This window comes from Jaculus jaculus, chromosome 1, assembly GCF_020740685.1.
Source record: "Jaculus jaculus isolate mJacJac1 chromosome 1, mJacJac1.mat.Y.cur, whole genome shotgun sequence".
Classification (NCBI taxonomy): domain Eukaryota; kingdom Metazoa; phylum Chordata; class Mammalia; order Rodentia; family Dipodidae; genus Jaculus; species Jaculus jaculus.
In genome coordinates, this window is record NC_059102.1 from 321,967,277 (window position 1) to 321,990,227 (window position 22,951).

The 22,951-nt window shown below is 40.6% G+C and overlaps 1 protein-coding gene and 1 pseudogene across 1 annotated transcript in view; one reads left to right on the top strand and one right to left on the bottom strand.

Annotated features, from left to right (window-relative positions):
• The window catches only part of Desi2 (desumoylating isopeptidase 2), a 58,474-nt gene extending 36,123 nt beyond the window's left edge, over positions 1-22,351 (top strand). Inside the window, exons 2-5 of the mRNA XM_004653432.3 lie at positions 3,236-3,308; positions 6,629-6,722; positions 7,769-7,910; positions 21,932-22,351. Coding sequence (XP_004653489.3) covers positions 3,236-3,308; positions 6,629-6,722; positions 7,769-7,910; positions 21,932-22,165 — 543 coding nt within the window. The 3' untranslated portion in view covers positions 22,166-22,351. The remainder of the gene's footprint in view (positions 1-3,235; positions 3,309-6,628; positions 6,723-7,768; positions 7,911-21,931) is intronic.
• LOC105943730 lies at positions 14,377-15,192 on the bottom strand (annotated as a pseudogene).
• Positions 22,352-22,951: the final 600 nt, after the last annotated feature.

The following is a 22,951-nucleotide window of genomic DNA, read 5'->3' on the forward strand; positions in this document are numbered from 1 at the left end:
TATGCCACTATTGCACCTATTGACTCATTTGGCCTAACTGGCCAAATATAAGGTTTGTAGTGTCCACTGTTGAGTATCTCCACTGGTGATTTTTCTGTCTCCCATTGAACTGCATGAAGTGTGGCTTTTTCCAACTTTCTGTCAGCTGGTCTACACGGAGGAGGTTTTCAGCTCAGTTCTATCAGGATTTCTCAGTGGCCTTGCAGCCCAAGTATGTGGAGTATTCAGCAATAGGGTCTTACCATCTATTCCTGGTAGGAAACCAAGAGCCTTAGCAATGGCCTGTAGTGTTTTGGGGGCATCAGGAACCTCCTTGGCCAACAACTCACTGGAAGGTATCCCATCCCTGGCACTGAAAATTTTTCTAGTAATAATTTATGGCTTCTGAGTGTACCATTGTTCAGAAAAGTAGGTTTCCATATGATTTATTTATATCCTCTTAGATTTTGATTAGCACCCCCCATCCTTCCTCTACTCAGCCTCTTCCCTGACCTCACTTAGGCCTTTTCACCCCCATTAATCTGTTCTTCTACTTATATATATACAGTACCATCCTATTAAGTCCCCCCTCCCTTCCTTTCTATTCCCTTTATATCTCCTTTCTAGCTTACTGGCCTCTGTTACTGAATTTTATTCCTTTTCACATAGAAGTCCAATCATTTGTAGCTAGGATCCACATATGAGAGAGAACATGTGACATTCGCCTTTCTGGGCCTGAGTTACCTCACTAAGCATAATCCTTTTCAGATCCATCCATTTTCCTGCAAATTTCATAACTTCGTTTTTCTTTACTGCTGAGTAGAACTCCATTGTGTCAATGTGCCACATCTTCATTATCTACTCATCAGTCGAGGGACATCTAGGCTGGTTCCATTTCCTAGCTATTGTGAATAGAGCAGCAGTAAATATGGTTGAGCAAGTATCTCTAAGGTAGTGAGACGAGTTCTTAGGATATATGCTGGGACATATGATAAATCTATTTTTAGCTTCTCAGGAACCTCCACACTGATTTCCACAATGGCTAGACCAGATTGTATTCCCATCAACACTGTAGAAAATGGGCACACCAAGGCCTGTAGGCACTGCAAATGAACTCCAGATACATGTGCCACCTTGTGCATCTAGCTTGCATGGGTACTGGGGAATTGAACCTGGTCCTTAGGCTTTGCAGGCAAGTGCCTTAACTGCTAAAGGCATCTTTCCAGCCTGGAATTTCTTTGAATGGAGCTTTTATTTACAGCAGGTATATCTGCTGTCTGACCTTTTTCCTATTTAAAAGGTGAGATAATTGTATTTGGGTAAGAGTTTGGTGGAGTCACTTGCTGTGCTACCTTCCATCCATAATTACGTTGATTCACATAAAATTTATCCCTTCTCTTCTAAACTTGTCTTCAACTTTGGTTGCCTAAAATGACAGATTTGGATAGAGAATATTTGAAGTTTCATATTAAGCTTTGTTATATGGGTCACAACACTTTCTATCTGTATGCTTATCTTTTGATATGATTTATGTAATCATGTACAGTAAAAAGTTGAGCATTTTGCTATATGCCAGTTGTCTTCCTCTGTAAGCTGAAGATGTTTTATAGATTCACTTTTCTCATCTAAGAACTTTTTTTCCCTAAAGACAGAATCTTGTTATGTAGCCAGTGCTGATAGTGAACTCACTATATAGCCAGGCCTTAAATATCAAATTCACAATTCTCCTGCCTCAGCCTCCTGAGCGCTGGGATTTGAGGCATGTATTATTAGTGCCTGACTTTTTCTGCTCTTTCTTCTAGAAACTGGAGAGGGATCTCCAGCCAAGGCTGACTTTAAAAGAGCACGGGCATATAATCTCAGCATTCAGGGGGCTAAAGCAGGAAGGATCTTGCATTCAAGGCAAGCCTGAATTACATAGCCAGGCCTCATCTCAAAAAATAATAAGTAGGGCTAGAGTGATGGCTCAGCTTCCTTGATGATGCTTCCTTGCAAAGCCTAATGACCTGGGTTAAAGTCCCCAGTACCCACTTAAAAAGTCAGATGCACAAAGAGGGTTATATACATCTGGAGTTTGTCTGCAGTGACTAGAGGCCCTAGAATGCCCAGTCTCTCTTTCTTCTCTCTCTTTCTCTCTCTTCTTGAAAATAAATAAAAATACTTATAGCTGATTGTGTGGTGTACATCATCCCTCCAGCTCCCCCGCCTCTTTATAGCCATACATGGTGGTACACACCCTTAATTCCAGCACTCAGGAGGCAGAGGTAAGAGGATCACCATGAGTGAGGCCAGCTTGGGAGTACAGAGTAAGTTCCAGGTCAGCCTGGACTAGAATGAGACCCTACCTCAAAAAAAAAAAAGTAAGAAAGATGCTCTTCCATGGCTGGAAAGATGGCTTAGTAGGTAAGAGTGCTTTCTCACTCAAGCATGAGGACCTGAAAACTCTCAGGCTTGATTCTCCAGCACCCACATAAACAGCTGGGCATAGCCATGTAACCCCAGTCCTATCTCTGCAGTCAGTGAGAAACTCAAGTCTCAAGGAAGTGTAGGAATGAGCAGTAGGGAAGTGGTATCCACTATCTGGCCGCTGCCTGCACACAGGAAGCATACATCTGCACAGACGTGTACACATCACACCTACTGTACACACACAAGGAATAAGAACAAGCTGTCCTGTTAGTGATTACAACACACACACAGTTTGGCTTCTTATCTGTTTTTCTTTCAAGCCTTTTCCTTTTTATATTCTCTGAAGGAAGGGATATTTTATTATTTTGCAACAGTTATGGCTTATGTTATAGATCTTGAGTCAATTTAAAGTTTGAAGATAGAAATAAATCATATGAGGCACAGAGAAAGGCAGGAATAACCTTCCTACCATCAGCATGAAAGCATGCTTCTCAGAAGAGGTAATTAATACTTGACGTGGGTCTTTAAGAACAGATGAGATTTACCGGCTGAACCATCTCTCTAGCCCTGGCTATGATTTTTTTGGGGGGAGGGCCCAGCCTGATCAAGGTTAGATTTTGTTGCTTATGTTCTAAGCCTTAAATAATGTTCTGGACTCAGATTGAGATGTCTAGACAGAGGAAGGCATTACAGAAGAAATGAGGGACAGCAATGACATGGATAGCACCAAGTAGGTCATTGTCATCAGAGTTTCAGAGTTTTAAGAGAGACCAGCAAGAACTGGGCTTGGACATTTGCTCTTGTGTGGAGTTGAGTTGTAAATGAATCTTTTTCTTTTTTTCCTTAGTACTGGATGAATGAATACACCTCATCCATTGGAATTGGAGTTTTTCATTCAGGAATTGAAGTATATGGCAGAGGTATGTTTAAATATGCTTGCATAAGATTTTTGTCATGTTAAAGGAAATGCAAAATCATAGGTATGGGTCTTTTTTCTTTGTTCCTTTATAGTTTTTAAGACACGTATTGCAGAAAGTAGGGGAAAATCTAATATTTGTAATTATTTTACCCTTAGGTTACTAGAGAATGATTTTTTGGTTTACATATAGACATTCCTAAGAAACTTGTATTTATTAGCAAAGTAGCATGACAAAAACAATCATTTTGGTAGAAAAGGGTTGTTGGTATTAGGGAATGCTAAACTTAAAATAGCAATTTCCTGAGGGAATTTCAGTAATCAATTTGGCTTGTAGGCCTGTAAGTATGTGTCAATGAACTATAAATAAAAACATCACTAAGAAAATCTAGCGTTTTGGTCCAGAATGATGGCCTTTTGTCATTAAGACAGCCCTTTTGATCTTGTTACCTTTATTCAAGTGGACATGAGGGAGCCACTCAAACCAAGGCAGATTTTGTAACCTCTTAGAATGTGTACCATAGTTTACTCAGGGTTACCCTGAAGACTACCTACCAACATCTAATTTAAACCAAAGACTCCCCCCCTTAAATGTGTCATTGAGCCAGGCGTGGTGGTGCACACCTTTAATCCCAGTACTCAGGAGGCAGAGGTAGGAGGATTGCCCTGAGTTTAAGGTCACCCTGAGGAATCACAGGTCAGCCTGAGCTAGAGTGAGACCCTACCGCAAAAAAAAAAAAAAAAAAAAGTCATTGTGGTACTTACGTTGTCTTCTTGTTGCTGGAGGGTGGGTACCAACAGTTGATTCCAGGGCTTCACACATGCTAAACATGTGCTGTAGCACTGGACTTTCTTGTTCCTTTTGTTTTGTTTTGCTTTGTTCTGTTTTGTAGGTAGGGTCTTACTCTAGCCCAGGCTGAGCTGGATCTCACTCTGAAGTTCCAGGCCAGCTTTGAACTCACAGCAATCCTCCTCCTAGGAATAAAGGTGTGCGCCACCACACTCAGCTCTGTCCCTTTTGTTAAAAAAAAAAACATTTTGGGGCTGGAGGGATGGCTTAGCGGTGAAGGTGTTTGCCTGCAAAGCCAAAGGACACAGGTTCGATTCCCCAGGACCCACCTTAGCCAGATGTACAAGGAGACACACGCATCTGGAGTTTGTTTGCAGTGGCTGGAGGCCCTGGTGCACCATGCGCGCATGCATTCTTTCTCTCTCTCTCCCCTCTCCTTTCTCTGTCAACTAAATAAATATAATTTTAAAAATATTTCTAAAAACATTTTGTATTAGCTATTTGTCTACAAAGATTTGCTATTTAAGTTTTATTTTACTTGGAAAGGGTGTACCCACCAAGAAATAGTGAGGGGCTTCAGATGAAAATTTCCATGATTAGAATCTAGCTTTGGGTGGGATTGTAGGCTGTGGGTCTGCTTTCTGGCCTTTACCTGAGCTATGCATCATTCCTTTTTAACTTAAACTTGAATGGTATGTTATGGTTTCAAAGTGCCATGAACATGGAGCCACATAATAACCTAGAAAGGTAGATAAGGGAATGTGGCATTTTTTTATATGAAGAAACTGAGGCTCAAACGTGCTATCGTCCTTTTGCTAATAACAGAACTAGGATTTGAACCTAACTGTTCTTATATACTAACCCAGTGCTTTGTTTTACTTCCCTTCATAAGGTGATTCAGGAATAAATGAAACACAATTCAAAACATGTTCTTATAAACTGCAAAATTAGAATCAAATGTAGTCTTGAAAGTGAATGATTACTACTTGTATAGAAGAATGAGTCTGTGCCTTTTCATTACTATAACTGGAAAAGTTAAAAACACAAATGTGATTCTTTTTTTCTAAGTTCAGTCTGATCCTATGCAATATTTTTATAAAAAAGATTTAAGATGGATGTTTAATAAGTCTTAAGGAGCTGGGCAAGGTGATACACACTAATCCCAGCACTCAGGAGCTAAAGCAGGAGGATTGTGAGTTCAAGACCTGCCTAGGCTTTAGGGTAAGACTATCTCAAACAAACAAATAAATTTTGGACAAGCATTGTGGTGGGTGCCGATAATTTACCATTCAGGAGGCAGAGGCAAGACTGTGAGTTAAGGCCAGCCTAGGCTGTAAAATTTAGCCACTTAATATGTAATTTTAGCCAGAAATTTTGGTTTCTTCCTAGTTTGAAACCATGCCCATTTTTGTTCCAGATAAGAGTATCTTTCTGAGCTGAAAACACATGCACTAGAAGAGCATATGCATAGTACTCTCCCAGCTAAAAGATTTCTGTGCAGAGTGCGGGGGTGACTGTAGAGATTAATTGTGGCAGCTTATTGTTTCTTCAATGAACAGAAGTTAATTGTTTCAGGTTGAGGTTTCTTGTTTCAGACGGTGTGGTCTTAATTTGTAGTTCAGGCCTACTTGGAACTATTTGCCTAGACTGGCCTTGATCTTGTGATCCTGTCGCCTGCTGAGTGTTACGATTACATGCATATACCACCATACTAGGTGCAATGTTTCACTCTTACACCAGCATAAATCAGGAGTATTTCAGGCTGGGGATGGGTATATCCCAGTAGCAGAGCACACTGCAAAATGCATAGTTTTAAAAAATCTTCATCCCTGGAGCCATGAAAACTAAATTTCACTAGACAGTTTCTATAATCAAGTTCAAATTAATGAGTGTCAAAGTCCAGAACTGCTTGCCTTTGGTGCGGTGGCTTTGCAGTGAGTCTCTTCTCTTTGCCAGTATAAACAAAGTAAACAGGGGCTGAGAAATGGCTCAGTGGTTAAAGGCACTTGCTTGCAAAGCATACTGGTCCAGGTTCAGTCCCCCAGCCATTCACATAAAGACAAATGGACATTAGTTTATGGTGCTAAGAGATCCTGACACACACACACGCACAATATCATGTTTTTAAAAAATAAAACAGGGAAAGCCAAGCATGGTGGTACACGCCTTTAATCCCAGCACTTGGGAGGCAGAGGTTGGAAGAATGCCATGAGTTTGAGTCCACCCTGAGACTATACAGTGAATTCCAGGTCAGCCAGGGCTAGAGCAAGACCCTACCTCGAAAAACCAAAAAAATAAAACTAAAAATAAAATTAAACAAACAGCAATCAAGCTTACTTTGGAGTGTTTGCAGTTGTTAAAGTGCCTTTTGGGACAATTACTCTGTATTGATAATAACTAAACAAGACTTTGCAAAAGCATTTTATGAACCAAAAAATATTTTGATGGTATTATTATCCTCATTATTTATTAAAAACTGATTCAACAGTTTAATTTTCATGTAATAATAAAAATTATGAGTTTTCTCTTTTCAGAATTTGCTTATGGTGGCCATCCTTATCCTTTTTCTGGAATATTTGAAATTTCCCCAGGAAATGCTTCTGAACTAGGAGAAACATTTAAATTTAAGTAAGTAGGGAGGATAATTTTTATTACACTGTCTTAGGTGCCACAGCTTGTTTTCAGGCATATAGAATTCATCCTGTAGATTCAAGTCTGACAAGTTAAAATGTTTCTTTAACCTTGGTTTAGTTGCTTGTACTTTATTTTTAATGTGAATTTACTCAAGTTGTTGTATAGAGGTGGAACCATCTAATAGTGTCTTGAATAACTTACTGCTTGTATTCAACTCTGTACGTTATTCTGCTTCTCAGTCTTTTCCACTCTCATACTTGAGGAGGAGCGTTTTCTGTGACATACTATTACAGTCTCTTTAATTTCCTCATGAAAGAAATAACTGAACAACTGATTAGCCTAGAAACTATTACTAAGCTGCAGTTACTAGCATGAAGGTCAACCGAAAGTCTGTGGATATGAGTGCTCTCTGAAGCCTTGCAGACATCATAAGCAGCAGTGAAAGATCTAAGTGTTAATAACCAAATTTCCATTCCTTAATATTAAATTTAAAGTGATACCTACAATCTTAGTTGAAGTGACATCTACATTCTAAGTTTGAGTGTTAATTTAAAGTGACATCTACAGTCTTAGTTTCAGTGTTCATTTAAAGTAACATCTACAATCTTAAGTTTTGGTGTTCTTTTAAAGTGACACCTACAATCTTAATTTTTGTGTTAAAGTGACATCATCAATTTTGGTTTCAAGAGGCATTAAAGACACTTCTGAGCTTATAGTAACTTGCCAAGGGCCAGAGAGAGAATGAAATGAAATTATAATGTAGAAATTCATATAGGGCTACACACTACTAAATGAAACATGCATACTTAGCAATGTTATTATGCATCCACGATCCCTAGGTCTCCATTGTATAATACTACTTTATAAAATTATTTTCTAGTTATTTTAGTTGTTTTTGATGCCTTGTATCTAAAATTCCCTAATTCATATCACAATATTTTTAGAAATAAGCAAGTACTTAAGTATGCTAACTATAAAGAACCTGAAACTTACACAGCTGTTTTGTTGTTGTTTGTTTTTCTTTTCTGTTTTTCTTTAAGAGAAGCTGTTGTTTTAGGGAGCACTGACTTTCTAGAAGATGATATTGAAAAAATTGTAGAAGAATTGGGGAAAGAATATAAAGGCAATGCTTATCATTTGATGCATAAAAACTGCAATCACTTTTCTTCAGCATTATCAGAGGTAAATTCAATTTTATACTAAGAGTTCTTCAGATAATATTTACATAGTATTCTTACTGTTTTACTATATTCAATCTTGATTCTTTTTTCCTGATTATTCATGTTATATGAAATCCAGCATTAAAAAATACGGCATACATTTCTTTATTTTATCTGACTTAGTTTGCAATTTTAGAGTGAGCAGAACTGGAAGTGGTAATTCTGCTCCTTTGCGGTGGGTAGAGTTGAGTACAGGTAATTGTCTGTTACTCATTTTTATTGCATGCTTGTGTTAGCATTCTATAGCCATGAGAGGAACATGAGAAGACAAGTATGGTATCAGTCTATGAGGGATTGTCATTAGTTTTGGAACTGTTCCACAGTCAGAACATCTTGGCAGGGATGTGCAGCGGAGCAAAGCAGCTTACCTCATAGGACCAAGAAACACAGAGAGGAAGGTGCTGAGGCCCCAGCATCCCCTACCCCCTACCCCCATGACCTAACTTCTTTCCTCTAAGCCCTACCTCTTAATTTCATCATCTCCCGCTTGTACCATAAGCTACCATAGCACATGAGCACTTGGGGGACTTTTAAGATCCAAACCACAGCTGACCTGAAACCTTTAGCTTCAAGAAATAAATTCCAGGGCTGGGGAGATGGCTCAGCAGATAAAGCACTTGCTACACAAGCATGGCCCCTTGCCTTCATATCCCTAGACCCATTTAACAGCTGAAAGTGGGCCAGAGAGGTGGCTTAGCAGTTAAGGTACTTGCCTGCAAAGCCAAAGGACCCAGGTTTGGCTCTCCAGAACCCACATAAGCCAGATGCACATGTTCTTTTGCAGTGGTTAGGGGCCCTAGCATGCCCATATCCTCATTTTCTCTTATGTCTTTCTCATAAATAATAGGGGGCTGGAGAGATGACTTAATGGTTAAGGCACTTCATTGCAAGCCTAACGACCCATGTACAAATCACAGAACCCATATAAAGTCAGATGCTCAAAGTGACACATGCATCTGGAGTTTGCAGTGGCTAGAGGCCCTAGTATACCCATTCCCTCCCTCCTTCTCTGTTTGCAAATAATAATAAATAAAAGTAAACAATAAAAAACAAAAAGTAATTTTATTCTGCTAATCATACAAGCATTCTTTGCCTTCCCAGTTCTTGAGTACCAAGAAAACCAAAACTAGATCAAAATTAAAGAACAACAGGCTAGAGAGATGGCTTAGCTGTCATTTGCCTAAGAAGCCTAAGGACTCATGTTCAACTCTCCAATTCCCACCTAAGCCAGACGCACAGTGATGCAAGCACACAAGGTCACACATGGGCACAAGGGGTGCATGCGTCTGGAGTTCAGTTGCAGTGGCTAGAGGCCCTGGTGTGCCAGTCCTCCCTCCCTCCCTCCCTCCCTCTCTCTCTCTGTCTCTTTCTCTCTCTCACTAAAAAGGGGGGGGCATTCTGTTGTGCTTGCTTCAAAAAATAAGAAGGAAGGAGGGAGTGAGGGAGGGAAGAGAGGGAGGGGAAGGAAGAAGGGGAGGAGAAAAAGAAAAGAGAGAGAGAAAGAAAAGGCAGATAGAGGCACTTGCTTGCATAGCCTGACAGCTTGGGTTCAATTCCCCAATACCCACGTAAAGCCAGATGCACAAAGTGGTGTATGTGTCTGGAGTGTGTTTGCAATGGCAAGAGACCCTGGTATTCACTCACATACACACTCACGCAATCTCTGTCTCCCCCGCTCCCCCTCTCAAATATTTCTTTTAGAAAAACAGAAAAGAGCAATTAAAGGGGTTATTAAATAAAGCCTAAAGAATTAACTGTCACTCTGTATGTTTCCCCAGCTATGACTCTTAGATAATTGCTGTCACAGCATCGAAGTGTACCACAGACATGGTGAATAGGGGAAAGTGAGTTGCAATTTCATTGTCTTCCCTGCATAAATGCTGAACTGCCTGACCTTTTACACTTCCCTTGTGGCTTCTATTTGTCATGCAGGACAATAGCCATATACTAAAGTATGCTCCACGAACAAGCAACCACCACATATGATGCTCAGTGAGATTCTAAATGATTCATAGGAAGATAAAAGCTTGATAACCATTACTAGTATAGGGGATGGTGTTCTCAAGGATTGGGGAAAAGGGTTCTGAGCCCTTAGTGGTTTTTGTTGTTTGTTTTTTGGTTTGATTGGTTAGTTTCTCAGTGTATCGGGAGTTGAACCTGAGCCAGAACTTTGCACATGCTAGGCAAGTGCTCAATAACTAGGCTCTTTTTTATTTTGAGAAAGTGTCTCACTAAGTTATTCAGGCAGGCTTTTAACTCCTGATCTTCTAGCCTTAATCTCCAAGTAGCTGAGATTATATGACCTGCCAGCAGGTGTTGTTATATTTGTACTGAATGCATTCAAAGATCCATTTAATATTAAAATGACCAGAGGGCTGGAGAAATGGCTTAGCAGTTAAGGTGCTTGCCTGAGAAGCCTAAGAACTCATGTTCAAGTCTCCAGATCCCACATAAGCCAGACACACAGCGAAGCAAGCTCACAATGTTGCACCTACACGCAAGGGGCACATGCCTCTGGGATTCATTTGCAGCAGTTGAAGGCTCTGGTGTGCCCATTCTCTCTCTCCCCCCTCCCTGTTTTTTTTTTCTCTCTCTCTCAAATAAATAAATAAAACTAAAATCAGCAGAAATAGTACAATATCCAACCATGGGCTGGCCCCCATTTTAAAGTAAAGGAAACCATCCATGATTAGAAAAAAGCTTATTAAAGATTATTATAGAGGACTCCAATTAGATTCTGACTTCTTAGTCAAGTGTGCTATTCATACCTCCTGTAATTCTGATTTATTCTCTTATCCCAATAAACAAATGATTTTTTTGTTTGTTTGTTTTTGTTTTATGAGGTAGGGTCTCACTTTAGCTCAGGCTGACCTGGAATTCACTATGGAGTCTCAGGGTGGCCTCGAACTCACAGTGATCCTCCTACCTCTGCCTCCCAAGTGCTGGGATTAAAGGTGTGAGCCACCACGTCCGGCTAAACAAATAATTTTATAAAGCACTAATAACCACTATTGCCATCAACTTTAGTTGAACCCTGAACCCATACTACAGTCAGGACCTGAGGAACAATTCTGAATGTCCTTACATCATCTTTTGAGGTCACAGTTTTGGTGCTTTCTTCCTTACACATGCTGAGTTGCTGAAGTAGCTGAGTCACTTAGACCAGCTTGTTAGTGGCAGTGCTAAGACTAGACCTTGGATGGTGGGCCATAATGAGGGAACCGCATGTGAGGGACACAAAGAACTTAATGTGAGGTACTCTTAAAGACACAGTGAAACTACTGTGCTTTTACATCACTAGCAACATAGTTGAGGTAACTATTTGCAAATAGACAAAATGATAACCAATTATAATTGGTTACACACACATACGTAGATTAACATTGTTCCAAAAATCCCAAGCTTTATCACCATTTAAGTCACCGTGTAAACAGCTCATATATTTTCTGCATAGCAAAATCCAGAGAGGACTATGACAGCATATGAACTATGGGAAGTTCTGGTTTCGGTCTCTATAAAGTTGATTAGAACACTGCCATCTTAATTCAGTCAGGCACCCATCACCTTGACGGCTTCTCTAAATTCTAACAAAGACCCTATTCCTGCAGAGCCTAAAATATTTGTTCTTCAACCCTTTTAGAGGAAAAAAAAATGCAGACCTCTATTCCATATATTATATGCCATTAGCTCCCACAACAAGAACTCCAGATAGGGCAGACTTTGTCCCAGTATGCTCAGCATCTCAGCAGTGTATGTCAGATGGTAACTAAAGACTTTTCAGTTCTAAGCTGCCATCCTTAAATGACTCTATCCCTGGGCTCACTCCCTTTACGTTTTTCAGGTAACTGCAACAGTTTTAGGCCTAACACCTAGGGAAAGAAAGGAGTTATCTCCCTTTGGTTCCTCCTTAGAAATAGTGAAATTTTTTCTAGTAATCCCTTTCTTCTTCACTCCCCTCCCAAAAGCAGATCATGTTGAATAGAGTTTGGGCAGATGCCCTGTTTTAAAAATGTCACTAGCACTACTCTTAGTAAATGTCACTAATCTACTCTAAATTCCTTTTTTTAGGTTAATATTTTCAGTAAGAAATTTAAAACATAAAAGTAGAGAGTAGGCTATGGGTGTATCTCAGTTGGTAGCATGCACCCAGAGTTCAATCCCTAGCAATGCATAAACCAGGTATGGTGATACAACCCTGTAACCCCAGCACTCAGGAGGTAGAAATAGAGTATAGGACCAGCTTGAATTCTGCCTGAGACCTAGTCTCAACAAAAATGTACTTTAGTATATTGAGCTCCATAAAACAGTTGCTTTGATTCAAAACTAATCAGTCCATGGCTGATTGTATTTCATCTATAAACACCCATTCCAAAATACTAACACTATTCCCCAGATTATTTTGAGGCAAAACTAAGATATCAGGTCTGTTGAGATAGCTCAGTGGGTAAATGGTATGCCACTCAAGCATGAGGACCTGAGTTTAGATTCCCAGTACCCACATGAAATGCCAGACGTGGCAATCTCAGCACTATGGAGACAGAGACAGGAGGACTCCCAGGGCAGGCTGACTAGCTTGTCTGGCCAAATCAATGTTCAACAAGAGACCCTATCTCAAAATGAAGTGGAGCGTAATAGACGAAGACACCCAAGATCAACCTCTGGCCTCCACACTCATGTACACACATATGAACATACATACACACATAGCCCATACAAGTACATGCAAAAAAAAATCCTCAGCTATCATTTAATTTTAGTTGAAATGTTTCATTTTTTGATGACTTTTCTTATTACTATTACCAGATATCTGATAGGCATAAGAGAGTAAAGGTTTGTTTGGCTCATGGTTTCAGAGGATTACAGCCCATCGTGGTAGGGGCAATTACAGTGAGTGGAATGGCTCAGTCCATAGCAATTAGGAGTGTGTGATCGCAGCAACTTATCACATGGAGTCAAGGCCAGCACAGAGCTCAGACAAGAGCCTGAAGGAGAGCTGGGGAGATGGCTCAGTGGTTAAAGGTGCTTGCTTGCAAAACCTGGCAGCCTGGTTTCAATTCCCCAGTACCCACATAAAGCCAACCAGATGTACAAAGTGTCACGTGCTCATTTGCAGTGGCAAGAGGCCCTGACATGTCCATTCATTCATTCAGTCTCTTTCTGTCCTTGCAAATAAACTAAAAGTATTTTTTTTATCAAATATTCTTTAATTTCACAGATGACAGTATGAAACAAGCACAACGGTTTTGCAGTACAGTTCCAAGGTGCATACAAATTAGAATACAGAGTTTAACACTTGTGTAACTGACATTTTGAACCTTAGATTTCCACATAAAACTTAAAATTTCAAATATTAGCCAATCTGATAACTTTCTCAAAATATAAAAAGGGTGAGATACAGATTTTCACTAAACAAACTACATAAAATATTTAAAATAATCATTAAAACTCAACATTAGAATTTATAAAGATTAGCTATAAAAATATATTGGCAAGTCACTCTTCTTATAAAGGTATCATTCGCTACATTACAAAATAGTCTCTAACATAAAACTCCCTCAACTAACTGCTCTATCTTAGAACCTGACAGCCCTTACATGAAGTTGATTGTAAAATTCTCTTGGAAAGCTTTGGTATGCATTTTCAGGTTTTATAAAAAGTATTTTCATGGCTTTTGTAAATACTTCATTCTATTAAAGCACAAAAGTAAAGGGTATCCAACAGCATTTAGGATACAGAATCAAAAAACCAAATCAGTATGTATTTGTAAAAATCACCTTTACCAGAGTAGGCCAAAAAAAAAAAAAACAACCTATTTAAAAGTATCAAACTTTAAAACAGTTCTTTTTCCATTTTTCTGATAAAAAAACAAATGCTACAAAATCATCCCACTTCATTCATGTACTTTGCAAGCCTTTTAGGAAAAGACCTTAGAAACAGTTAACCCATTCTTAAAAATCCTCTCCAGTTCAAAAAGTTACTTTTAAAAACTCATCTAAGAAAACTTCACAAGTATCCACAATCAGACCACATGATTTATATATTTAGTAATGTATCAAGTTTTCTTTTCCATTTGTAATTTAGAGTTTATTGGTAGAAATAAAACACACATATAACCACCTACAACTGACAAAGGCCAATCCCAAGAAACAGTAAGAAATGCGTACATACAGGGTAAATTGATTTACAAATTCAGTTTACTAAATTTCACCTTATATACATTTTTGGACTGACGTAGAATACCTGAACTGCTGAAGTTCACTTCTGGCTCTTGAGGATGTTTCTTGTTCGCAAAGCCCCCAGTTGTGTCAGTAGCTTCTTACGGCCATTTGCCACTTCAGCCTGTGACCAGGGCTCTGCATAAAGACATTTATTTACCTTTGCACTGCAAAAGCCTAAATAAGAATTAGCTTCAATTGTATAAAACTCCACTAAAAAGAAATCCATCTAATTTTTGGGTCAGTCCACAAAAATACTTTATTTTTAAAAAAAAAACAAACACTTTTATGAGAATAAAGATCCTTCAAAGTTTTTAACTCTTCTATGAGAGTTTTATTTTGATTTTCCAGGACTGCAACTCGATTTTCCAGGCATTTGACATATTCTTTCTTCGACATTGTCGAGCAGCTTCTCTGTTTTTCATCAGTCTTATTTCTCTTTTCAATTGGGGGTCATCTGTCTCAGTTGCCTGAGAGGTAAGAGTGACAGGCGACGTCATCACCACAGCTTGTGGCAGCTTGATGCAGTTTGCACAACCACCTGGTTGCTGGGCATAAGTATTTGCTGTCCGTCAGAGGTCTGTGCATACTGGAGAATCATACCTTGCTGAGGATTGCCTGAATTTGTCATGGTTAAGGTTTGTAGTCCCTGTACTCTGTGCCTGGACTGGCCAACTGCAAGGCTCCATTTGGGGCAATGGCAATGTCCTGTGCGCTGCTGGTCTGGTAGATGGGAGTTGGAACAGACATAGAAGTAACAGCAGAAACTCCAGGATTTTCTCCGTCTCCTTTTCTGCTTCGTGTTTCTTCAGAAGAGAGGTCTTTCAAAATTTTTCTGTAAGAAAGGCGCCATGCTAGGATCCTGTGAGCTTTCTGTGAGGAGCCCATGCTGTCAAATGATTCCTGAGACTCCTCACTTTCTGATAAAGATGAAACCTGTTGGGCAATATAAGAAATATGAGCTCCCTGAACTGCTAAACCAGGCTGAGGTGCAGTACTGGAAGTGTTACTCTTGTGGGAATCTTCCATAATCAAAGTGCACGGGGTTGAGCGCCGGGACCCTCGCAATCACCAGGCCCGGCCGGGCCGCATGGTCAGCACGCGCTTCTGCCTCCCAGCGCCGTTTCCCCGCCGAAACCCAACGCTGGAGCGCAGCGCGCAGACCCTAAAAGTATCTTTTAAAGTAGGAACCTGAAGGATGTAATCTTAAAGGCCCACTCCCAGTAGCACATTGCTTCCACCTAGAAATCATATAATCTCCCAAGAGTATCACAAGCTACAGGACCACATGTTCAGACATATAGGGAGCATTTCATATCCAAACCATAACAAGACTCCAGCCTCTAAAAAGGTTAACATAAGATTAGCCAAATATAGAGGTCCTTGTGGCCTAGGCTTATAATCAAACTCTGGGAAACTGAGACAGGAAGGTCTAAAGTTCAAGATCAACCTTGGCAACTTTGTCCCAAAAGGAAAAGTAAAAAGAGGGCTTGAGAATAAAGTTCAGTGGTAGAGTATTTGCCTAGCATGCCTGAGGCCCTAATTTCAATACCCAGCTCCTCACAGAAAATAATTTTAAATCATATCTTTAAATTTTTCCTGTTGTCATAATTTTAAAAAATATTTACTAGAGAGAGAGAGAGAGTGCATGTGTGTGTATGCACATACGTACATATATGCCAGGGACTCTTGCCACTGCACACAAACTCCAGGCAAATGCACCAGTATTGTGCATCTGGCTTTGTGTGGGTAGTGGGAAATTAAACCCAGAACACAGGCTTTGTAAGCAAGTACCTTTAACCACTGAGCCATCTGCTCATTCTAGTTGTCATAATTTTATAATGGTCAAGTTTGAATTAGAATCTTTATGCAATTTGTTATCTATCCTGAGATACAAGCCACAGACAAGTGACAGGTGCTTGATTTTTTCTTTTTATTTTACCTCTTTGCAAAAACTGGATTGGGCTGGTGATGATGAATCCATACTTGCTATCCTAGGAATTGGGAGATTGAGGCAGGAGGATCAGAAGTGCATCCCAGGTCTGGGACAGCTGACTAGAATGAACTGCAGACTTTTGTGCCCCATTGTGCACATGTGTGACATTGCACACTTATGTCACTGTGTGTCTGACTACATGGGACCTGGAGATTTGAACATGAGTTCTTAGGCTTCTCAGGCAAGCGCCTTAACCACTAAGCCATCTCTCATCTTCAGCACCCCTGAAATCACTTAGAAAGAACTAGAGATACACTCCAGATTTATTTTGATTTTCCAGACAGGGTCTTGGTATGTAACCCAGGCTCGTGTTGAACCTATGATCCTGCCCCAGCTGGGATCACAGTGTTTGTCACTAGGGGTGCACAGCTCGCTCCAGTTTGTCTTTAGCTTAGCTGTTTTTGAGGCACAAGTGCTCACTTGCACCCATACACACGCCCATCCCTGCTGTGGCAGCTATAATGTTAAACCTGTGAGTGCTTACGTGTGTTTCTAGAGATCTGAATATCGTGAGGGAAGCACGTCGAGGGGAGGTTAGTAGCTTTGTATTTTGCAGTTATTATCTCTAGATAATAGAAATTGAGGCAATATGTTTTATGCATATAATTTTGCAAATACTAGAGAGATTATCTCAGTTAAGGAATGCAGCAAAGAAAAGGTCTTAGTAGAGTACACCTACTATGGTATTTTGCTGCTATAGGATGGACGGAAGTTTGAATCCTTTATATACTTAAAAAAAAGACCCCTATTACTGATGATATTGGAGGCTATGGAAAAAGAAGACAGCATACAAAGAGAGGCAGCCCCTAAATGGAAATACATGGTGAAAGTTTTAAAGCAGTTCTTAGTTGCAAGTGACTAACCAGCTTAAAGTGCATGGTTTTGAGAAATTCTGCTTAGAAAAGCCTTGCTTGACACTTGAGCTTGGAAACAAGCGTGCCTGCCCTCTGGCATTTCATCTTTTACTGCTGCCCAAGAAAAGCCTGTGCCTTTTGGAATTCTGAATTCACATACCTAATTGCCTAGACTTGACTGGCAAACTAAAACCTGACTTTGTGTTCTCTCTGCTGTTTTGGCCTCAGTGCATGCTGGGTTAAACTGAAAAATTTCAAGCTCCGGGAACAAGACTTCAACTTGGCAATCTGTTTTCCAGAAACGAATTATAGTCCTGACTTTTGGTGATCACACGAAGTTACAAGTAGTAAGGAAAGCATTTCACCAAGACTATGGCCCTGAGACCACGCCTGACAGGGATGCTTCATTGCACCTAGACTTGACACACAGAGTTTGCCTCAGTGAATGAAGAGCCTAGCTTTCCTCTAGCTTTTTCCTGGTACACACACCATCGAAGGGCAGTTTAGTTTGATTTACAAGTGTAGCTACTCCCAGAAACTGAATGATCTCTTATAGACTCTTAACTAGATCGAAGATCAGGATGAAAGGGGCCTCATGATTTTATAAACCCATTGTGAAATTTACTAGGAATCCAGGGTGGAATTCGGACCAGCTCCTATCGTGATATTTCTTTTTGGCTACACTATATTAAAATATTTTCCTATGAAAACTCTTTTGTTCCTCTTTAATATATGCCTTCCAGACAAAAGGTCTTGATAAGATTAAGGGATAATTTTTTGGTTTTTATTTTTTAGAAAGAGATGTTGTGGGTCGGGGGAAGATAGGGAATTGGTACGCCAGGGCCTACAGCGGGAGAGAGAATGTCATGCCAGGGCCTCAGCCACTGCAGTTGAACTACAGGCGCTTGTACCACCTAGTAGACGTGTGTGACCTTGCACTTGCCTCACCTTTGTGCGTCTGGTTTTTGTGAGATCTGGAGAGTCAAACATGGGTCCTTAAGCTTTGCAGGCAAGTGCCTTAACCACTAATCCATGTTTCCAGCCTGGTAACCAATTTTTGGTCTGTTTGGATCCTCCATGCCCCCCCCCCTTTGAAAACCTGGTATCATGAATTTTTCTTCCTCCCCAGACTTTAAAATATTTTTGTTTAGTTTGGTACAGTCACTGTTTTTGTCCTGTTTTTGATCACTGAGAGTCTCTTTAAGTTGGTTGCTATGTGGATTTTTTTTTAAAAAGTATTGCAGGTCGAGAGTATGGGTGCACTTGGGCCTCTAGCTTCTGCAGATGAACTCCAGATGCATGGGATACATTGTGCATCTGGTTTATGTGGGGTTAGGGAATTGAACTTACATCCTTAGGCTTCTCAGGCAAATGCCTTAACCACTAAGCCATCTATCTGTCTAGCCCACTATTTGGATTTTGATCTTTGATAGCCCCTTTTTTTTTTTTTACTGTAAGTTATTCTAGGTTTTTCTATGCCTTTCCTACTCCAGAACTATTTGCTTCTTTTAGGAAACACTTAGAAACATTAATTTGGAACACTCCTTTCCACTAAATTGGTGATAGATCTAAATTTCTTTTTCCTCAGTAGACAGAGCTAGGAATTTTGATGGGTTCATGGTATTGCTTCTGTTACAAATACAGGGTTTTTACTTAGCTTCACCAATTCTATATATATTCACTATTTCAGGCCAAAAGGCTCAGCAACATGTAATTACTTGTTTTATCCCTCTGTATCTAAAACAGCTTTAAAATAGTATCATTAGTGCCAACAGTACAGTTAAAGGGTTTTTTTTTTTTTTTTTTTGTAGCTCTGTCTTTAGAGTGTGACTTCATAAAGATATATAGTCAAATTCATGAGTTAGTAGGAGTCATTTCTCAGGATGTAGGTATGTGCCTTTAAAGAAACTGCTTTTTAATATTTGGTTTATACATATCTACAATCTTTCTGAATTACTTTCTCACTTCGGTACCCATATGCTTAACATGAAGAAACTTAAGGAAGGAAGGGTTTCTTTCAGCATACATTCAAGGTGATGGAGTAGTGGTGGCAGGGAAGGGTGGATGGCGCAGAAGCAGGAGGCAGCGGGGTGCAGGGATTGCATAGTGAGCAAGCCGAGAATGATAAACGCTAGTGCTCAGCTAGCTCTTCCTTTTGTGTAAGTCTTGGAGCCTAGCCCATTGAACGAGGCTGCCCACAGCTAGTATGGGCCTTCCCACTTCAGTCAGTCAAATCCAGATCATCCCTTACAGGCGTGCCCAGAGGCTCGATTGCTATGTCTGACAAGTTGTCAATCAATGGAAACTATCATGCATTGTTCCAGAGTCAGGCTGAATTCCCCAGTACCCATATAAGGGTGGGGGGTGGGGGGTGCATGTTTCTGGAGTTCGTTTGCAGTGGCTAGAGGCCCTGGCACACTCGTCTTCTCGCTTTCTACCTGCCTCTTTGTCTTTTTCACTCTGTCAAATAATAAATTTTAACCATAGACCATTATAATAATATGCTATAATAAAAGCTATGTGAGTGTGTTCTATAAAGAGTTAAGACTATTTTTGGACTGCAGTTGACCATGTACCTAAAACCGCAGCAGTGAGCCTGGGTAAAGGGGACCAATCACTCTGTGCCCTAGAATTCATTTGAAGCGGTGTGTAGAGATGCTTCTCATTTCTTTCCTTAGCTAGAAAGTCCTCTTTGTATGGCTATGTCATAATTTATTCAGCTAATTCTTGTCACTGGTGTTTGAGTTATTTTTAGCTTTTGCTATTACAAGAAGTGCTGCAGGGCTAGAGAAATGGCTTAGCGGTTAAGGCACTTGCCTGCAAAGCCAAAGGAACCAGGTTTGATTCCCCAGGACCCATGTGAGCCAGATACACAAGGTGGCGCATGCAGCTGGATTTCATTTGCAGTGGCTAGATGCCCTGGTGTGGCCACTCTTTCTTCTCTGTCTGCCACTTTCTCAATAAATAAGTAAAAGGTATTGTTTAATACCTTTTCATATTTTTGCAGTGTATTTCTAAAATAAATTCTAGAATAAAGGTTACTAAATTAAAACTTGAAAGTAAAGATGATTTTGCTATTTAAATCAACTATTACTTGATGACCCATTTTATATAACACATAGGCATAGTAGCAAGACAGGTGTCACAGCTATACCTCACCGTCAGCATCTGTCTCACTTTAAAAATTCAGGATGTAGTGCTAAATGACCTGCTCATGGGCCTTTGGAGTTTTCAAAACATTGATCCAAGCAATGGCTGACAAACTTTTTTATGAAATAGCCAACTAGTGAATATTTTAGGCTTGTGAACTATTCGTTATCTCAGCCTTGTCTCTGGTGTAACCCAAGAACTATAGGCAGTGCCTAAATAAGTAGGCATGGCTGTGTTCCAGAAATTCTATCAATACCAGGTGACTAGAGATTGTAGACAGTTTTAGGCTATTCAATCCCCACCCACAAGGACTGGGATGGAGGACAATTGCTGAATAAAATTGGAATTTAGAAGAATGAGGGAAATAGCAATGGGTGGGCAGTTACTGCTATTTCATCACCAAGATTCGTAGCCACCTCTTAGAGGGTGATTAATCTTTAAATGTGCAGATGTCCTTAAATATACCTCAGGTATAAAGAAACTGCCAGGTGTGGTAGTGCATATCTTTAATCCAAGTACTCGAGAGGTAGAGGTGAGGGGATAGCTGAGTTTGAAGCCAGCCTTGGAACTACATAGTGAATTCCAGGTCAGCCTGAACTACAGTGAGACCCTACCTCGAAAAACCAAAAAAAAGCGGGGTGGGGGGAGAAGAAAAAAAATCTGTTTTCCAGTGCTTTTATGAGTAGACAGCTTTTTCCCAAATCTAGTCCATATACATACTCTTCAAACATTTTAAGTGTCCATCTGCCTGTCTCCTGTCAGGCACTGTGATGGGCACTGACTGCACGAGCAGAACCCACAGAAGCCACTTCACTTTTCTATTTAGCTGAGAGGAGACAGAGTTCAGAATAAAGTTAGTGACCAGCAAGAGGAACTGATTAAATCTTTGGTGGGGGGGTTGTGTTCATAATTACTGGTGCCAGTTTATTTAAATTTTACCTGCCTTTTTGACCTCCTTCCACAGTCATTAAGATATGCAGATATCTACAAGAACACTTTGAGACTGTATGATCACAATGTTTGGCATGACTAGAGGCAAGACCTTCAGAGTAGCAGTGGAGCAGTCTTGTTTGAGCCCACTATTGTGTGCAAAAGGGAGAGGATAATACAGATAAAGTGAGCCTCATAAAGGAGCCATTTAGTATCTGAAGTAACAGGGGAAAGGGCTCGAGAATCCTGAGGACACTAGGAAAATGAGAAGTGGGAAGAGATGGAGCAGGTCACCAGCTGGGAAGGATTGCAGCTGACACCCTCAAACCGCAGTATAGCCACGCTCATCATGCCGTGTTCTGACCATCCTCCTGCTTCGGCAGGGACATCGCAGAGCCAGATCTTCATTTAGAGGTACTTCTTTCTAGATCACTTGTGCTTCCTTGAAACAAGTGGGCCAAGGACAAAGGCAAAAGAATAGAATGCAAACCAGAGGAAAGCAGAGGGCTAGAAACTGGAGAACAGAAAAGAACATGGCGTCTTTTCTTCTGCACTGTCAGAGTGCTTAAACATATCAGAGCAGCTCAAGGATTCAAGAGAGAACAGCCAGGTGAAACTAGTCTGCCTTTACAGATGTGAAAGGTATGCTGTTTGACGAGGTTCTTGAGAAAGGGCAGAGTAGAGCTGATGAAAAGTGAAGGAGGTGCTTGTCCTCAGCAGCCTGGAGTGGCAGCACTCAAGCTGAACACACGTGTTGTTTCTACAGAACCACTTTCCCACTTAGTGGAGAACAGTGAACCTTAACCTCTTCCACCTAACAGAACTTTCTCCTCTGTAGATTCTTTGTGGGAAAGAGATTCCTCGCTGGATTAATCGACTGGCCTACTTCAGCTCCTGTATACCCTTTCTACAGAGTTGCCTCCCGAAGGAGTGGCTCACCCCCGCTGCCCTGCAGTCTAGCGTCAGCCAAGAGCTCCAGGAGGGACTGGAAGAGGCAGAGGATGCCGCTGCTTCCGCAGCCATGGCAAGCGCCGCAGCAGGCTCCAGACCTGGGCGCCACACGAAACTCTAAGCATCTCCAAAGTCACACCTTCAGAACTGTTTTGCCAATTGAGTATCACTAGGGAAAAGCAAACAGTAAGCATCCTTTGGAGATTTTGTATGCAAAGATGGCTCTCCCCCAAATCCCAGTTTTTCAGCTCAGGATTATATTTGTAATCAAAAAAAGAAAAAAAAAAAAGAAAAAGAAAATTACTTGGCGCAGGAGGGAGAACTTTGTATGAAGCTGCCCTCTGTTTTGTTTTATTTTTACCCACTTGTAAATTTAGATTTACTTCTGTTTTATACATGCTCTGTTAAGTTATGTTTACAGTATCTTGTATCGCTGTTTACAAATCTTGCATGGACTTCTGCCACCATGAAAGAAATCTTCATCTTCAAAAATTAGGCAGGTAATCTCTGTACACGTCCTGACGGTGCCAGAGCTATGGCAAATCATAGGTGCATAAAAAGGTACTCACGCAGTTAGTTACCATCACCTACTTAGCCGTCTTTTAGATTTGTATTTGGTTTTGTTTTTGTTGATATTTGACACCAGATACAGGGAACCAAACTGGCCTGCCGTGAAGGAGCACACACAGCGCAGAACACTGGGAGCCAGTTCCTCCGCACCCTCCCTCTCTGAGTAGCACAGCTCGCAGCGCGCCCGTGGCACAGTCGGCTTCACTACCCGTCCACCTCCGCAGGGTGGGGTTCTTGTATCTGTCTGGCTTTGATGCCTCCAACTGTATAAAAGATTTTTGTTGTTGTTGAGGATATTCTTGTAACTGACAAGTGGTTTTGCACATGCGTTGGGGGT